The sequence below is a fragment of the Gekko japonicus genome, unplaced genomic scaffold (assembly GCF_001447785.1).
Source record: "Gekko japonicus isolate JY-2015 unplaced genomic scaffold, Gekko_japonicus_V1.1 scaffold1297, whole genome shotgun sequence".
NCBI lineage: Eukaryota > Metazoa > Chordata > Lepidosauria > Squamata > Gekkonidae > Gekko > Gekko japonicus.
Window position 1 is genome coordinate 288,198 of NW_015169815.1, and position 18,731 is coordinate 306,928.

General features: G+C 43.1%; 1 protein-coding gene across 1 annotated transcript in view; it reads left to right on the forward strand.

Annotated features, from left to right (window-relative positions):
• The first annotated feature begins 489 nt into the window (after nt 1-489).
• Nucleotides 490-18,731, forward strand: part of CECR2 (cat eye syndrome chromosome region, candidate 2) — an 87,549-nt gene continuing 69,307 nt past the window's right edge. Inside the window, exons 1-2 of the mRNA XM_015417167.1 lie at nt 490-579; nt 7,858-7,952. Coding sequence (XP_015272653.1) covers nt 490-579; nt 7,858-7,952 — 185 coding nt within the window. The remainder of the gene's footprint in view (nt 580-7,857; nt 7,953-18,731) is intronic.

Sequence of the window (18,731 nt, forward strand, 5' to 3'; positions counted from 1 at the left end):
ATATATGCCATCTGAGCGTTGGTGATTTATCAGTTTTTAAGTTGTCTATCAGTCGTAGGACCTTTTCTCTCATCACCTCAATCTGACTCAGGTCTTTCAACACCCCTTCCAAAATCAGCGGTTCTGGAGGGGGCAAGCACTTCTCATCTTCCACAGTGAAGACATAGGCAATAAAATGCATTCAGGTTCTCAGCCATTTCCCTATCACCCTTTAGTACTCCTTTTATGCCTTGTTCATCCAAGGGCCCCACTGGCTGGTTTCCTGCTTCTAATCAGGGCTGGCTCTTCCACTAGGCCAACTAGGGCACCTCCCGCCAGCCCCCAGTATGGCTTTCTGGGCCCCTGCTCCACAGCGCGCCCCTTCCTGCTGGCTCGCTTTGCCTCACGCCCCCGCCGAGGCTCCATCAAAGTTAATAGGGAAAGGGCACAGCTCACCAAGAACAAAACGGGGCCAAGACAGTGGCAAAGCTCAGTGCCTTCAGACCCACCATGCCCCCCCAGCGACAGCAGGCGCAACCCGAGCCAGCCAAGCCCGTCCACCTTCTGACGCCGGGACTGTCTTCCCCCGAGGCCAGAAGAGTGAATGGGAGGGAGGGAGGGAGGCAGGCAAATCTGCACCCTTAAAGAGACGGAAGTCCTTGGGGGGGGTAGATTCTCGGGTCAGCAGGGAAAGGCCACCGGCCGCCAGCTGGAAGGTGGCAGGGCATCCCCGAAGGGCCCTGCCTGGCTGGCTAACCCAGAGAGAGCAGCAACGACCACACTGGAAAGCCAAAGGGCAAACGGGGGGGGGTTGCCTCTGCGAAGAACTGCGTGTCCCGCCGGGCTGCCAGGTCCCTCTTCATCCCCTCCGGGTGACATTGGAGGGGCGTTCCGGAAGGTGATGGGCCGTTCCCAAAGCAACAAAGCCCCAAGGGGGAACTTCCCCACTCCCAGCCTCGCCCCCCTCCAGTGGCATCCCCTTCCCTCCCACAACTCAGTTTCAAGGGACCGGCGATGCTACTGGGAGGTCAGGCACCCTAGAAGCTCTGCAAGGGTCCTCACGCGGCTAAGAGATCTGAGATGCTCATCTTCGGTGAGGGGGTGCCACAAGCTAGCCTCGCCTAGTGCACAAAAAAACCTCGGGCCAGCCCTGCTTCGAATGTATTTGAAGGAAGTTTTATTGTTGGTCTTTATGTTTTTTGCAATATGCTCTTCATATTCCCTTTTTGCCTGCCTGATCACAGACTTGCATTTTATTTGCCACAGTCCGTGTTCCCTTTTATCACCCTCACTGAGACTAGCTTTCCACTGTTTAAAGGAATCCTTCTTTCATTTTACAGCTTCCATTACTTCGTTTGTTAACCATGCAGGCCTTTGTCTATACGTATTTGTGCCTTTCCTAACTGGTGGTATATATTTTTTCTGAGCTTCAAGGACTGTAGTTTTAAATAGTCTCCAAGCTTCACCAATGGTTTTGACCCTTTCTACTTTTCCTTTCAGTTTCCTCCTCACATGTCCCCTCACTTCAGAGAAGTTACCCCTTTTAAAGTTAAAAGTGGTTGTGTTTGTCTTTCTGGGCAACTCCCTATTTATACAAATGTTGAACTCAATAACATTATGGTCACTGTTTCCAAGCTGTGCAATCGCTTTTACATCTCTCACCAGGTCTTGGGTGTTTCTTAGGACCAAATCCAGTTTTGCCTCTCCCCTGGTAGGTTCTGTGACCATCTGCTCCATAGCACAGTCATTAAGACTGTCTAGAAACTCAATCTCTTTTTCCCGACTTGAACATATATTGACCCAATCAATGCGTGGGTAGTTAAAATCACCTATTACGACACAGTTATTTCGTCTAGCTGTTATCTTTAATTCATTCATCATTTTATAATCCTCCTCTATCTTTTGATCTGGTGGGCGATGATAAACTCCCAGTATTAAGCTTCCTTTTGGGCTGACTATTTCAACCGATAGCATTTCCTTGACTCTATGAATTTAATTTTTACTGATTGTCTTCTATAAAGCCATATTTTAGGCTGCATTCAGATGTCTGTCTTGACCTGCAACTAAGTAAAAATGTGCATAAGTTTGTTTTGTTTTGTCTTGGTCTTCTGCCCCCCTCACGGGAATGACAGTTAATGGTACTTTTAGTTACCAAATGTAGGCACACTGGGTAACTGTCGTGTCCCCCCCCCCGATCCTAACCCAAGTTTTAATGCAGCCTTAGAGTTCCAGTTAGTGGGGGGGGGGGAGAACTAACTCTGTATCCAATCATACCTTGAGTTATACAAAGAAGAATATTTTGCAGTTCCACCTCACAAGATTATTCTGTTGCTAAACTGCTCTTTTATATATTACATACTTACATATATTAAACATGAAGAACTCTAATTTCGTATCATTTAATTCCATTCCATAAATGATGGTGTGAATTATTGTTCTTTCTCTTCCTTCTGACATCCTTATAAATATTTGAGAAGTAATAATACTGAACTTGTGAAGTTGCCTTATACTGACTTATACCATTGGTCTATAAAGGTCAGTATTGTCTACTCTAACTGGTAGCAGCTCCCCACAGTCTCATGCAGATGTCTTTCACATCACCTACTATCTGATCCTTTTAAGTAAAGATGCTGGGGATCGGACCTGAGGCCTTCTGCATGCAAAGCAAATGTTCTATCACTGAGCCACAGCCTCCTCTCCTTTCGCCCTTTAAATGTCTTTCTTTGGGCCAAACATTCCTATTTGATTTTCTTTTGAGGTTCTTCTGATTGCTTCACAGGTGAACCAACATGCCTTCAGACAAGTATTAAACAGTTTAATACATCTGATGGGGATTGTTTGTAAGCCAAAGATGGGGAATCAGTGTAATGGCCAAAACGCTGAAGAACTAAGCTTGATAGACAGTAGTTCAAAAGCGGAACTACTGATGCTAAGGACATTTATACCTACTTGCTGCCTCTACCCTGGCTCTCCTTTTCTTCGGTGCGGTGGATACCCTTTGCTGTGTGTGTGTGTTCCCAGCAGCCATTGCAAAACTCCAAGGGATTTAGTCATGAAGTGGGGGGAGGGAGAGATGTTAAACAAGCTTTTCCCTAATGAGCTGTGACGCCAGCTGGAGACGAAAGAAAAAGGCATATTCTCTTGTCCACTACTCTGTGAATCTACGGATCTGTGTGTCTCCAGCTTTCACCCCCTCCCATTGGTCCATTACATGCACACACTGCTGATTTGCTGGCTCTTCTGTATCTTTTCTGCTCTGTCCCCAAAGCATTTTGGCAAGGTTCAGATTTCTGTGCTCACAGCTCAGTGCTCAAGGAGAAAAGGGGGAAAACAAAGGACTGAGAGGGATGTGAAGGGAAGCACTTATTGCTTTATCCCAAGACCGAACACTGTGCAGTAGACTTAGAATCCTGTTCTTTCTTTCTTTCTTTCTTTCTTTCTTTCTTTCTTTCTTTCTTTCTTTCTTTCTTTCTTTCTGCTGGTTTCTTAAAAGTAACATTTGCTGTCTTTTAAAAGAATCATCTGCAGAAACACACATGCTGGCTACTCTCTCACATTGGCCTCCATTAGAACTGAAGCCATTATTTCTTTAGCATTTTCCTCTTATACTTAGGGTTTTAACAATGCAAGTTAGTCCATCAAAGACATTCTCCAATTCTCCAACCTCATAATTGTTTACCATGTAGGTTTGGTCCTTAGTATGATCACAGGTCTAAACCTCTCCAAATAGATCTTTAATCCTATCTGTCCCTCACCTCACAAGTGGGGATTTTGAAGAAATGCTGTTTACATGGACATTGGTAGAGATACAGTATTTCCACATGTATTACAGTACAAGCAAGAGAGGCATAGCAATAAGCATTACAGCCACAGATAAAAAGGGTACGGATGCAAGTGAGTTAGGCAATTGTGTAAACTCAGCAATTAGGTACAAGACTCTGTTCTTCTTGGTAGAGAAATAATTTCAATAGCTTCAAGTAAGTCTCTTTGCTTCACATGAAAAGGCGCTAAATGACAAAACCAATCATTGTAATGGAGGCTATCAAAAGTATATGTGCAATATATAGATAGATCTGCCTTCTAGGTAGAAGTTGTGGGTATGTGTTCAGTACAGTAAGCTCCTGGTTCTCAGGGAATGGATTTGTATATTTGAGGCTAAACCTAGGGCAGAAGAGTATGTAAGCAAGGCTTTAAGGACCTACTAGAAGTGTCATGCTCCCCTCGTGACTTCTGTGATGTGAAGAAGAATGGTAGGTCTTGAGTTGGAGGAGGGTATCAGGTTGAAGAAAAGGCAAAATATCCCTCAGAATGGATCCATTTCTCAAATAGCAAACAACTATCCTTTGTGCAGATGATATCCCTCTAGGATTTGGGAGGATGAGGTCTCTTGGTAGTGGGAAACTGTCACTTTAGGAATGTAGAGAGATGGGTCTGTGGTGGGCATTTTTACCAGACAATGACATGCCTACCTGGGGCAGTGGTTGTGGACATTATATTCTGTTTTGACAGGCTGCTGTGTAATATTGGGGGGTGGGTCATGATGCACATCTGCTCCGTAAGGATTGAGAAATATAGTCATATGGTCCTGGAGGGAAAAAAAAATAGGTTGCTAGCCAGGTAATTGAAGTCCATGTCCTCCAAGGTAGCATTCTCTGAAATGTTGTCTTCCATTTTGTAGGACCAGCTAGTCAAGTAGAGATTAGGTGGTATTTCAATATGTGGATGAGACTGTGGCAGTGGGAGGAAGGGTATGGGTTTGATTAGTGCTGGGGAACATTTCAGGAATGATACAAAGGAGGTGGGTTCCACTTGAACTGAAATAGAAAGATGGTGCTTATTATCAAAAAGGTTACAGAGCTGCTGTTAACCTGAGGAAAAACCAGCATGAACTATTGGGCATCTTGTTGAGTTTGACTTGGTTGTTAATGGATGATGGGTATAGATGTTCTAGATAATCTAGATGGAGACAAGTTTAGAACTTGATGGTAAGAATATGTCAGGAAATGACAACTGTGTATGAGTAAGACCATGGGATCGTAGGGGGAAATGTATACACCAAGGGCACTTGGGAAAGTAAGCAAAATATAGGTGTTTATGTGGAAATACTAGAAACTTCTGAATTAAGATGGAGGAACTGCAGTGTCTGATGTTAAATGGGAACTTAGATGTAGTGGATGTTTTAAATGCAGTAGTTGGGGGTATGGGGAAAGTCAGTGGGATATGGCTGTCCCTGGATATAAGCTATATAGTAAGGACGGGGAAAAGATATAGTGAAGGTGGTACAGTTCTATTTGTTAGAGAGGGCATGGAGTCAAGTAAATTTAAGAGGCAGAGTCTTTCCCCAGAATCTTTGAGGGTGGAAATACCAGATCCAAAAGGTAACTTAATATTTGGAGCATTCTGTCATTTGTTTAACCAAAACTTTCAAAGTGTTCATGAAGTGAAGGAAGAAATCAGAAAGGCAACCCAAAAAGAATTTTTAAAATAATGGGTTGTTGAGGATTCTGGGGGAAGTCAAACACAGTTTTTGACTCCCAAACAAAAATATGTCACTTGAGCCTAAAATTGGCCTCTCCCCCCCCCCAAAAAAAGTTCAAAATACAGGTTTTAAAAAAGGAATTCAGAGAAGATCCTAGAAATTCAAGACCAGTTAGCCTGTCTGTTCTAGTTAAATTGGTAGCATTAGAGGAACAAATCATATTGAGGAAGAATTAGTATGGCTTCTGTAAAGGAAAGTCGAGGTTCACTGTCCTTTTGGGGGCAAGAATTCTTTGAAAGGGTTTCAGTAAACACATGGGCAAGTTCCTTACCACCAGGAGTAAATTTAGCAGTCATGAGATAAAAGGATGGATCCTCTTGGATTAGAAACTAGTTACAGTAAGCAGAAAGTAGGAATAATTATACAGTTCCTCCAATGAAGGCAAGTAAGTAGTGGGGTTTCATAGGGATCCATATTGGGACTGGTGCTGTTAAATTTGTTCATCAATCATGTGGAATCAGGAGTGAGTAGGAAAGTGGCCAGGTTTGTGGATGACACCAAATTATTTAGGATGAAGAGAACAAAAGTGGGTCATGAATATCTCTAAAAGGTTATTTCCAGGTGGGGTAAATACTATAATTTGTGTAACCCAGGAAAATTAATGGACAGAAAATTCAGGAGGGACAAAAGAAGTACTTCACTCAACTTGTGGAATTCATTCCAGATTACTTTGTGGAGTTCATTGCCAGAACATGTAGTGATGGATACTTAAGTTGGCTTTAAAATGGGACTAGAAAGATTTGTGGAGGATGGGTACAGCAATGGCTACCTGCTATGATAACTTAATGGAACGTCCATGTTCAGCAGTAGTAACATTTGAATACCAATGTTGGTGGGGGGTAGTAACAGGCAAGGGCTTTGGTTTCTGTTCTCTGCTTGTACATGTTATCTGGCTCGCTACTGAACAAAGCAGGATACTAGCCTAAATGCACCATTGGTTTGATTCAGCAGAGCTTCTCCAATGTTCACTGATGTGGGGGGAGCTCAGACTTGTGTTCATATCAGTACATGTCATTGCTGTTTGGTTCTGGAAATATGTAGATTAGCTAGTGTCAGGCTAGAATCAGAGAGATCCAAATTCAACTACCCATATATCCATGAATCTCACTGGGTGTCCCCAACCCAGTCATACACTCATGAGTATTTGGTCAAGACTGTTGTAAAACGGAAGAGATGAGAAACATTAAGCTTGTCTAAGCTCCTTGGTGGGAGGGTGGATGAAAATATAACAGATGGACAGAGAAAATTAAACTATAACCAAGATAGTCCAGGCTGAACCCTGAGTCATTTTAAAGTTTATATTTAAAACCATGCTTAAAATACCCCAGCAGCTTGGCTTGACCCTGACACTATCACTATATAGGGTTAGAACAAAAAAGAAGCAGTAACTGTAGCTGCCAAGTCAACAGGAGGCTTGAGGAGAACATTGCCACCATCCCAGCCTCCTTGCTGCTGTTGAGAGAAGAATGAACTGGATAGGAACAAACCACAGGTGGCTGAGCCTGAATGAAGAAGTTCCACTCCTGACTGACAGCATTCAGGGGGAGTATTTTGCTCAAGGCTATTCAGTGAATTTGTATCATCTACATAATTCACTACTTGAGCTAAATCAGAATAAACGATGCAGTCAAAGCAAAGGGCACAGAGAGATGCATGGCAATGAAGCCCAGTTTCTGGCCACAGGAAATCGGGCAGCCACTTCTCTAACTTCTGATCTGAAATCTCAGACTTCAGCAGGCATTGTCCACACAATTTCAAACCTATGTTTTGCAACCATAAGAGCAAAAAAATTGTTCCCTTAAAAAATGGAAGAGATCCTGTATTGTGTTCCTAGTAGTATATTCTGCAGCTTTTCTGTGCTACAACTGAATCGCTGCATACACAGCGATTATACACATACATAATCATGATTATACATCTTTTTCAAAGTTTATTCATGATTCCTTGTAGTGCATTAAGACAGTAGAAGACCAAGAGAAAGGAAACAGTTTGAACTGAAGACTAATATAAAGTATTACCAGCTCCCCACCACCACCACCATGGTTGGTACCAAACTTGAGGGTCCATGGTGTGTTTGACTTGAGTTGGAAGACCAAATGTGAATTCCAACTCAACTATTATCTTGGTGGCTTTGGACAAAGCATACCGTCAATTTCTATCTGTAGATCAAGAACAATAACTTCACATACTTTGTTTTGAGAATGGATAAAATACAGATTATAAAGCATTTAGCACACTGGTTATGAATCCCAGTGGTATCTATTCTGCTCTCACTGTGGCTGAAGCCACTTTGGGAAGAAGAAATTTGGAGAAATTAATTAATTTGTTTCTTTTATTAGGAACTTGAAGCAGCTCTTTACAGTGATGATGTGGATTTCATCAGTGATCTGATTGCCTGTCTTCTTCAGGGCTGCTATCAGCGCAGTGACATTACGTGAGTAGTCTCATTTCATGGCTTAAATACTTTTAGAAATAAAGTTTCTAAATAAAGTCCCCCCACATATGTGCCCCAGAGATCTTTGCGCTCTGCGAATCAAGACCTGCTGGTAATCCCCGGACCAAGGTACGTCTGTTTAGTCTTGATCAGGGCCAGGGCATTCCTCAGGGCCTGAAAACAGAGCTGTTCTGCCAGGCCTTTGGCTGAGGTGGTGGACATCCAATAAAATCTTGGCCTCCCCAGCTGAAGCTGAAGCTACCATCTCAAATGGCCCAGGTTAAGAAGTTGGAGAGCAATGGAGCCAGCTGGAAACCTCTGTATGAGGATAAATAGTGCGCTCTGTTTTAATTTATGTTGTTTAAAATTGTCTTAATTGTTTCTATTTATACTTTATATGTTTGAGATTTTTGGTATGTTTTTGATATTGTGCTGTGATCCTCCCTGAGCCTGCTTGCGGGAAGGTGGAATGTAAATTTGAATAATAAATAAATAAAATAATAAAGGGGCAAGGGGTGTTGCACAGCTTCTATGGACTATTTCAGCTGCCAATTCATCAAACATATGGAGCAGAGGTCCATCAGTGGCTATTAGCCACAAGGTATAGATGGGAACTCTCAGTCTAGGGCAAGTGATGCTCTGTATTCTTGGTGCTGAGGGGGGGGCAACAGTGGGAGGGCTTCTAGTGTCCTGGCCCCACTGCTGGACCTCCTGATGGCACCTGGTATTTCTGGCCACTGTGTGACAGAGTGTTGGACTAGATGGGCCATTGGCCTGATCCAACATTGGCTTCTCTTATGTTCTTATGAAAAGGCAGGTGTTATACCCTGAGTGTTGAGGTAAGTATCAGATGAATGCTAAAAGCTTTCTCCTTGAATGGCTGTAAGTGTTCTGTTCTCAGATGCTTTAAAATGCTGTTTTCTTAGATCCCATATTCTGGTTACTCGTGACTGGAATATTTATGTGATTTTGGTGCCCTTCCTATAGTGCTATGTGGTTAGGTGTGGTTCCCCATTTGACCATGTATGGCCGCATGATGTTTCCTCCATTGGCATTTCAGAGTAGAGATGGGCACAAACCGAATTACAAACTGAAATTCATGACGAACCAGGCCCAGTTCATTGTTTGCAAACCTCTGTTCATGCCATCCCACCATCACAAGCCACATAAACCTTCCAGTTGGGTTTGTTTGGTTCGTGTCAGCAGCACCCACTTGCAAAAGCCATTTAAAGGGAACCAGGAGGTTCATCTTGGTTATTGATTTGTGGTACCTCATGAACCACGAACTGGGACGAATTTCCATTTTCCTGGTTCGTGCCTATCCCTATTTCAGAGAGGTAGCACAGGAGCCTTGTGCAGGCCATATTGAAATGAGCTGTAGCACTTAGTAATATAAAATTGTACAAAGCGATTGCATTGACTCTTATCCATAGCTTTTAAAGTCTTGAGTTGCTTTTTTCCTCTGCATCCCTTGTAAGCTGCCTTGTTGGCCAAAACTGTGTGGAAAGATGGGATAGGAATTTAATCAGTAAAATCAAATTTGTGTGCTTTTCAATGTATAGCTGTTTCCTTTTAGTATTATGCAAGCTGATAGTTCTTAATGAACGATAAAAGTATTCTAATGATATTTTACTATATAGATATTTCTAGAACACTGTTAAATATTCTAATATAGTATTGAGGTTAGCCTAGCTAACATGTATTGTGGCTCTGAGGGGGCAGGGTTTGAAGAATTTAGCTGCACTGGGTCTCATAGTACATTTGCTGGTAGTCCACCTGCTTTCAGAAGGGAGCAATACATGTATCATTGTTCTGTAATGTTCCATAACACATGGGCAGAACTTATTTTCAAAATAGAATTAGTAAAAACTGGTCATGGACATTCTACTTGGTCACAGGGTATAGAAAGCGAAACAAGCAGTCCGTTAAATCAGAGAAGATTCTGTATGCTTGCTATAGAGCATCTAACCCTTTTTAGTTACCAGCAGTTTCCAGTGAAATATTTGTTGCTCATCCTCATCCCTGTAAGATCAAAGCTGTATATTCTAAGGCACATTCCACTTTGAATGGCAGTTTCTGACTGAAATGGGGAATATAAAAGGAGCTCAATCAAGAAGATTGTGTCTTATTCTTTACGCCAAGGACATGCAAGCTGTCATCAGCATGCCAGTGTCAGAAAGGTACTTAACTAAACTACTGCCCCTACGATAAATACTACCTGTCCACCTAAGGATGGTTTAATTTTTATACAGTGATTTACATCTACAGCATGTGCCTTATTATTTATTTATATTTTCTTGCACAGCATGTAAAAATTGTTGACTGGGCTGTGGAACTGCCTGGCTATTGTTTTCTGTATGCTGCATGATTAAAGTACTTCTGCTAATTATAATGTACTCCAAAGTAATTTTGGAAATGGAAGCCTAGCTGAGAACCATTCTGGTGAACAATTTAAATGTACTTTAGGTTAATTTGCCTATTTGTCTTGGAATGAAAACATGCGTGAAGGCTGTGCTGCTGCATTGCAAGTCTTCGGGATTATTTTGGTTTTAAAATGTTCTTTGTTTTTAGAAAAATGAATCTGGTTGAAACTATCTTTTTGATAAGTGTGCTGCAAGGCAGCAACGTTTAAAATATCAAATTATCAGAAGCGCTTGAATCGCTTGAAAGGATTACATCATTGTGTGCTCTTTTAAATGGTCTGTATCTAGTAGTAGTTTTTAAAGTATTTGAGTACCCTGTCCTGCAGCTTCTCATATATACCCTCATTGTTTGGCTTCCATTCCATTTCATTTGATGCAAGTGGAAAAGTCCCATGCTCATTCTTGGGGCTGAGAAGAAAGGAAACTGAAAAGACAGTTCAGAGTAACAAGCATGTGTGATTTCTTTGGCTGATGTGTGCCTAGGAGTAGTAGCCCAGTTGAGACTTCAGAGAGTGCTGACTTTAGGGATTTAACAAACCAGTGAAAATATTAGGTGGGGGGTGGGGAGACTAAAGAGTTCCTGTTGGCCAATATGAAGCAAAAAGTTAGATTGGTCTCTGTTGATGTCAGCATTTATGCCTTGGTAATATATTGCATATTTTACAGATATCATATGCATTCAGTAAGCCAAGGTATCCTCAAGTAGACTTTTAAAGGTTTTTTATGACTCCTCATTCAGTAAGCCAAGGTATCCTCAAGTAGGCTTTTAAAGTTTTTTTATGACTACCTGAATATTTATATCTCACAATAATAATGTATGAGATCCTCATTCTGCATGTGCAATCAATAGCTGCATTCTAGGATATTGTCTTGGAGTGGATTAGAGATATGAAATTATGAAGCAAAATGAGGCCTCTGTGGCAAAGGTTCCTTTCTTGAATAGAAGGGCATTCTCAAACTTCTTGAACCTGGGAGACCAAACTTTTTGGACTGAGCTTGTGCAAGGAGGATGTGATAACAACATGACCAGGATAATTTGGCCAGTGAGCATTTTCACCAGGACAGTTTGGGCTCCAATACTCCAAAACTTGGCCATATCTTGCCTGGTAGGAACAGCATGAGATGCATGGCGAGCACTGAGGTGTTCACCATAGAGAGTGATTGAAAAAATGTGGTGTTTGAAGACAGGCTGGGCAACAATGATAGGGAAGGCTTTCACTAAATGGATTTTCATTTTTTAGTTCTTTCCTTAGAGGATACCACGTGAGTAAATATAAAGAAAAATGGCTAAAAGGAAGGTTTATATAGGAACTGCTATACCATTTTAGAAAATAGTATTACTAGAAAAACTTTCCTATTATTTTTCAGCATTGTCCCCAAATGAAAACTGCTTATTGGGAGAAGAAATGTGTTACCTAAAAAAATGTTTTCCTTTCTAGCTTTTTAGAATATGTCTTAACTGACATAAATGTTTTTATTAAAGTCCAAGATCTGTTTCTCCACTATGCAATATTTCAGTCTAAATCTTCCGGCAAAGGTGAGGGGAACTTTGCTCACAATGTTTGGATATAGTTTTGCCTTACTTTGTTTTGTGAATTTATGGAGCTTATCCAGCTAATGTCAAGGAACTTCTTTTGGGAGATCTTGCATAGTTATTATGGATATCTGGTCCAGCTGAAAGAGATACGTTTGTAGCAGGATATTCTAACTATTAATTGCTAAGAACATCTTCTCTAGGCTGAATTTGGTGCAAGGGTATCGGTATGGCTTAGCAGGAAAACAGTTCTCTGTTGTCAGATATTTATGCTGTGCGTGAGGGAAGCAGTTCCATATAATCAAGCCCTTTCCTAGATGTGTGTTTTGGCAATGACCTCACTGCTCTTCCTCCTCCTTTCCCATTTTCCTCCTTTTTTGTGTAGCAATGAAACTGGCCGGCTTTAGCTGTCATCTCTAGGTTAAGTGGCTGCATTTGCTTCTGTCAAGTGCATACATGTGTCTGCGATGTGATCTGTTATTAGATTAGACGGCTCCCATTGGCTCTCTGTTCCCCCAGCTTCCCTAAGGATTTTGCTCTGCTCCAGTGCTGTTCCAGGTCTATCTGTGGGAGTGGTGTGGGAGTCATTGCATCAAAGGCTTCCTTCCCTGGCTGTGAGCTTTTAGTTACAAAGGTCTGTTTGTGAGGAGGGTGGGAATGGGGGTATTTTAAATGTGCATCTTACATGAGAAGCTGAATAGTTTTTGGTTTAAACCAGTTAGCACCTTTCCCCTCTAAGGACTGCTGGTTACAAAATAGTTTTATATTCACACAAAATGCACATGCCTTGTGTCAACTATGAAGTGTGCACGTGTAGAAAACCTTCAACACACCCATGAGCAGTGGCTGTGAAAGAATCAGGGTGGATGTTTTCCCTGATTGGTGATGTGTAGGAGGAGGGGAAAAACAACATGTGGTATTATTATTCAAGAAACATTCTTACTTATTCAAGAAACTTACCTGAATGTCCTAATGCTCTTCCTCTACATCAGATTTTTCTGCTCTCATTTTACAGCTTCTTCTCTGGGGAAATTCTTTCCAACCAATTTATGGGTATGAACTGGGGAGTGGGGAGTCCAGAATGTGCTTCTGGTTCCTTCTCTGATACTGATGTGAAATACGTATTCCTCTCGTGCCTCTTATGGTGCTGACAGCTATATGGCTGTCCTGACCCACTGTTTAAGTTGAGTTTGGGAATCACAAATAAGAATAGAAGATAAGAGCTCTTCTGGGTCCAGAGAGACGTCCATCTACTTCAGCACCTTGTATCCTAAAAGCAGGACATAAAAACAAAAGCCCTCCCTGTATATATTCCCTACATCTGCTCTTCAGAGGAATATTCTTAAGAAAAAAAAAATTAACCTATTGTGGTTAATAAGTAAAGTTTCCCTTGCTCGAAATAGCCATTGGTAAATATGGAGGATACATCTAAGAAAGCTAGGCAAGGATTCTGTTTAAACATGCTGTTAAACGCTTGGTTAGAAAGGCACAAGGCATATGCCCTCTGTTTCTTCTCTGCAAAGACTAATATCTTGCTTGATTTAGCTCCTTCATAGACGAACAGCTTTTGAAGCTATGTTGCAGGGTTTCCCCCTTGGACTTCCTTCCCCCACTAAAGATAAGCAAAGAGCTCCATTGTGGCTGTCTGAGGTCAGGCCTGCAGCTGTAACTCAGATTAGGTTGACCTTAATCAGAAACAAGCCTTTTTTTGACAAGTCATGATAGATTGATTGCTGTAGGGGAGAGAACATTAGCCATCCCTTAGGTTTTCCCCCTTCTCTTCCTCCTGATACAGTCCTTGCCTCTCCTGACCCTTCTAATGATGTCTGAATGAGGTCATTCAAACACACATTAGACTCCTCCCCATAGTCGTCATTTCTTTTTAGACAAGTTACATTTGTGAAAAAAATATTGCCAAGTGGTTGGGAATAAAGGTTTCATGACCTTGACTATCGCTAGAAAAATGCTCCTTTTTGCTGCAGAGAGATAAAGTTTAAGCATCTTGCTCATCTATCTGCAAGGGAGTTCTCCCTGAACTATGGCTACCCTATTCTAGTCTAGCAGAAACTGTATAAATTGCCTTTCCTGTGAAAGAAGCTTTTTATTAAAGTTGGCTGACCCTCAGTGGATTATGGGAAGGGGCTGTGACTCGGTGGTAGAGTATCTGCTTAGTATTCAGAAGGTCCCAGGTTCAATCCCAGGAATCTCCAGTTAAAAGAATCAGGTAGTAAGTGATGTGAGGGCCTGGAGAGCTGCTGCCATTCTGAGTAGACTATACTGACCTTGATAGGCCAGTGGTCTGATTCAGTACGAAAAGGCTCTTTGTGTTTACTTCAGTGTAGGCAGGATCTGTACATCCCTATTCTGTTAGGGCCTTCCCCTTGTGCTTCAAATGACACCTAGTGCAGGAAGGATGATGCCGAAGATGAAAATAAGATCAGAGCATGTATCCACTCATTTCTGTAAAATGATCAAAACAAAAACACTCATATTTCTAAAAATTATATAACATTGCACGAATAATTGTGCAGTCCCAGTAGCTGACGACAAATGCAGCTGGTTAGTAATATGCTCCAATTAAATCAGTAGTTCTCCGCCCGGTGTGCATGAGTTCCAGAATGGGCAATATTTATGTATTAATTTATTTAAACCATTTCCACACAATTTTTCCTGCAGTCAAAGGTGTCAGCAGCACCTCTTGTATCTAATTACAAAGGACTGGACTCCATGCAGATGGCAAAATCCACACAACTGGGTTAGCCACATCAGTCATGTAGGGAGCTCAGGAGATCTCTCAGAGTTGCAGAAAAGTCTGACTTTTAAAAACAGAGACTAGTTTGAGGTGAAAAGGCAGGCAGTGGTGTTTTGCATTGTAGCAGCCCAAAAGGACACATGAAAACTGGTGGTGGCCTAGTATCGCAGAGGTGGAGAGGTGATCCAGAGATGGTGTTGGGGGGAAGGGGTAGCTGGAGCTGGTAGCAGTGTTGGAGAGCCAGCAGCTAGGGGAAAAATCCTATTTTCCCTCCCTCCAGTTCTCCAGAGGGGGCTACAAATAATTCAAAGCTATCAATCCAGTGATGATGAAAACACAGAATAGCCACCGAACCCTATTCACCAAATGCCCGAAAAAAGAGGTTTTACAACTTTTAACGTTAAAAACAGAATTAGCAACCATGCAGCAGATCAGCTAGATGCATACTGGCTACTGCAACAGTTGACCATGTTTTAGGCTCAACGGAACTCTGCAAATGGATGACCTATAGACTTGAGAGGGTGGCACAACCCAAATGCCCTTTGAGTTCCTGTATCTCCTCCACACACACACACTGCTTACCCACCAGTTCCCACATTTAAAATTTTCCTGTTAGATAAGATAGTGTAACCATTGAGCAAATTTGGAAAACTCAACAGTGGCCACAGGATTGGAAAAGGTCAGTATACATTCCAATCCCAAAGAAGGGCAATGCCAAGGAATGTTCAAACTATCGCACAATTGCACTCATATCACTCGCTGGCAAGGTCATGCTCAAGATCCTACAAGCTAGGCTTCAACAGTACGTAGATAGAGAACTGCCAGAAGTACAAGCTGGGTTTCGAAGAGGTAGAGGAACTAGAGATCAAATTGCCAACATTCGCTGGATTATGGAGAAAACAAGAGAGTACCAGAAAAACATCTACTTCTGCTTCATTGACTATGCTAAAGCCTTTGACTGTGTGGATCACAACAAACTATGGCAGGTCCTTAAAGAGATGGGAGTACCAGACCACCTCACATGTCTCTTGAGAAACCTGTATAAGGATCAAGAAGCAACAGTTAGAACTGGATATGGAACAACGGATTGGTTTAGCATAGGAAAATGAGTACGACAAGGGAGATCAGGGCCCTGCGGGATCTTATGCAGTTCCACAAGGTCTGCAAGACAGAGCTCTTCCACCAGGCCTTCAATTAGGAGCCGCCCACATTACCATCAACGACCACTATTAATACCTGTGGTGGAGGCTGGCTGTAGTGAGTTTGAGCCAATACACTTAGGAGCCCATCTGAGCCTACATGACATGTTATGCCATGTTGGGTAATAATCACTTGCACTTTACTTTCATATTGATGATTGTTTAAATGTTTTAATAGTGTTTTAAGTTTTAAATGTTTGGTGTATAGGAACCTGGCATACTGTGCCAGGCAGTGTGAGCCGCCCTGAGCCCGCTTGCAGGGAGGGCGGGTTATAAATACAATAAATAAATAAATAAATAACTCTGAGTATAGTTTCTCATAGTGCATGTGGCTCTGATCCTGGAATGCAGAAGGTATGATGAGTGTTTGGGCAGCAGTAGCAATTTTGGAGTGGCTGGTAGTGATCCAGATATGTGATTGTACTCCATGGTTTCTCCATTTGCATGTAGATTTACACTGCCAATGATGACTTCATGTTGATGTTGCAGTGATGTTCTATTAGTCAAACATCATCCTGTTCTGCACCATCCCTACTTGCCCTGTACCCCCTGCATGGGAAATTGCTAGCAGCTGTTGAGGGAGGGAAAGGTATTCACTGTAGGTACATGTTTCCTAGGGCAGGAAGAGACATTTGTAGCAGTTAAGGGAGGGAATCTCTCCCCCCCCCCCACTTACATGAGAGTGGTGAGATCTTCGACGTGGTCTCTGTAGGATCTAGTACACAAGCGCTGGATCGATCGGCATTGTAGCAAGCTCTTTTAACGGATTTTCGCGCCCAGTCCCTCGGGCATGCGCAGGAACCCCACCACGCATGCCCAGAGGGGTGGGCGCGGACATCCCGCCAGTTCCTTTCTTACCACCGCGTTGGAAAGACCTTTCTTCGTCGGTCTGATCGGTTCGCTGTTTGCTTTTCCCTCACAGCTCTTAGGAATTATTTCCGTTCTTTATTATATCTTTTTTAGTTATTTGTTCTTTAAAAAAAACTGGGGGGGGAGCCTTTATTTTTTCTGAGGGGAAGGAATTTTCCCCCGCCCTTCGGACCCCCCCCCCCAACCATTCCCTCCACTTCTCTTCTTATGGAGAAAAAGTGGGGATTTTTCAATAGGTGCAAACGTTGTGGTAGCAAACGTGCTCCTCCCGACCGTCATACCCTCTGCATTTTTTGCCTTGGAGAGTCTCACAAGCCAGAGTCCTGTCGTCACTGCACTCGTTTCTCTAACCAAATGAAAAAGAACCGCGCTGCGCGCCTTAAAGTGGCGCTGCTTGAATCGGCCCTTGCTCCTGCTTCAACGATGGAGGACAGCTCCGGCATCGAGACCTACCTCTGATGTCGACCGCCCGACACCAAAACCATCGACATCGAAGACACGATTGTCCGCCTCCACGCCAATTAAAAAGAAGGCTAAGGCAAGTACAGAGCATAAGACCGTGAAGAAGGGCACCTCCAAGTCCCTTAAGATGGCGAAGAAGGGGAAGGAAGCGGTGCCTGCACTGGGTGATGCCCCTATAGTGCCTCCCACTCCACCGGCAGTATCAATATTGGAGGCCCAAGTCCCTCCACCAATACCGGCCATCCATGTCTTGGACTCCCCTGTCCACCTAACGGAGCGTCCTTACTCCGACATCGAAACTGTAGAGCTCCTAAGTCATCAGATGGATGCAGAGCATTCTCCATCTCCTTCTCCGTCGTCGACATCGACGGTATCGGAAGCTCCCGACATCGATCCACATCGGCACTGATATACTACATGTTATATGCAGCGTCACCCTCCACGTCTGCATACTCAATCCGTTGATATTGACAACCAACATTACAGGGACATAAGCTACTGTCTTGTCTCCCAAACGTCCACGATCAAGAAGCCGCTCCCCCAGATTCTTCCTACCTCCCCCACCGCCGATGTCGTAGGATCAAAGACAGCTGAGGTACCTCTACGGGGCTTATCCACCATCCATGCCTTGGTTGACTCCAGCGGGCTATTCTGATTGGGATCGTTACTCGACCCAGTCCATTCACAGGTCGAGATCCCCACACAAGTCGAGACCTTCGGCATCTCTGTCGCATCCTCCAATAGACGACCCGTCCCACCACACTCTGGAACCAAGTCGTCCACTCAATCCTTCGGTCACTACAAACCCTGTCGTTCCTGTCATCCAAACGAAACCAGAACCTTCTCAACAGGACACTTCGGTCCACACACCACAACAAGACTCCTCTGACTTCATGGAAGAGGACTCATATACAGAGGCTTCTGTGGCTCATACCTCTCCTGACCATACCTCTCCCAACCAGGATGTCGTGGAGGACTTACCTGTATCTCCATCTGACAACCTTACCTCTTCCACTGATCTGGTCAAAAGAATGGCCCATTCTTTAGGTCTCTCTGTTGTCCAGCAACATCCGCAGGCGACAGATTCTGTTTACGACATAGTTCAGCTCGAAACCTCGTCCACCTTGGCATTGCCCATGTCCTCAGTACTACTGCAGGCAGCAAAATCACCATGGCTAAAGCCTTTGTCTGCTCCTGTGTCCACAAGGAAATTGGATCACATGTACAGAGTCCAAGAGTTGGATGCCGAAGTCCTCTTCTCTCACCCACAGCCTAACTCAATGGTGATAACATCCTCTTCCAAATCTAAAAGAGCGCATTCCGCTCCTTACGATAAGGAGGGTACAAAATTGGATGCCTTCAGCAGGCGCTTCTACTCTACAGGAGTATTAGCAGTCAAGGCCTCTAACTACCTGGCCTGTATGAACAGATATCAGTATACTCTCTGGGAACGATTCTCTGAACTTCTTACCCATCTCCCAGATGACAAACTTCATGCGGCCAGAGTCATCCAAAAAGAAGGCATGGTGTTGGCAAAAC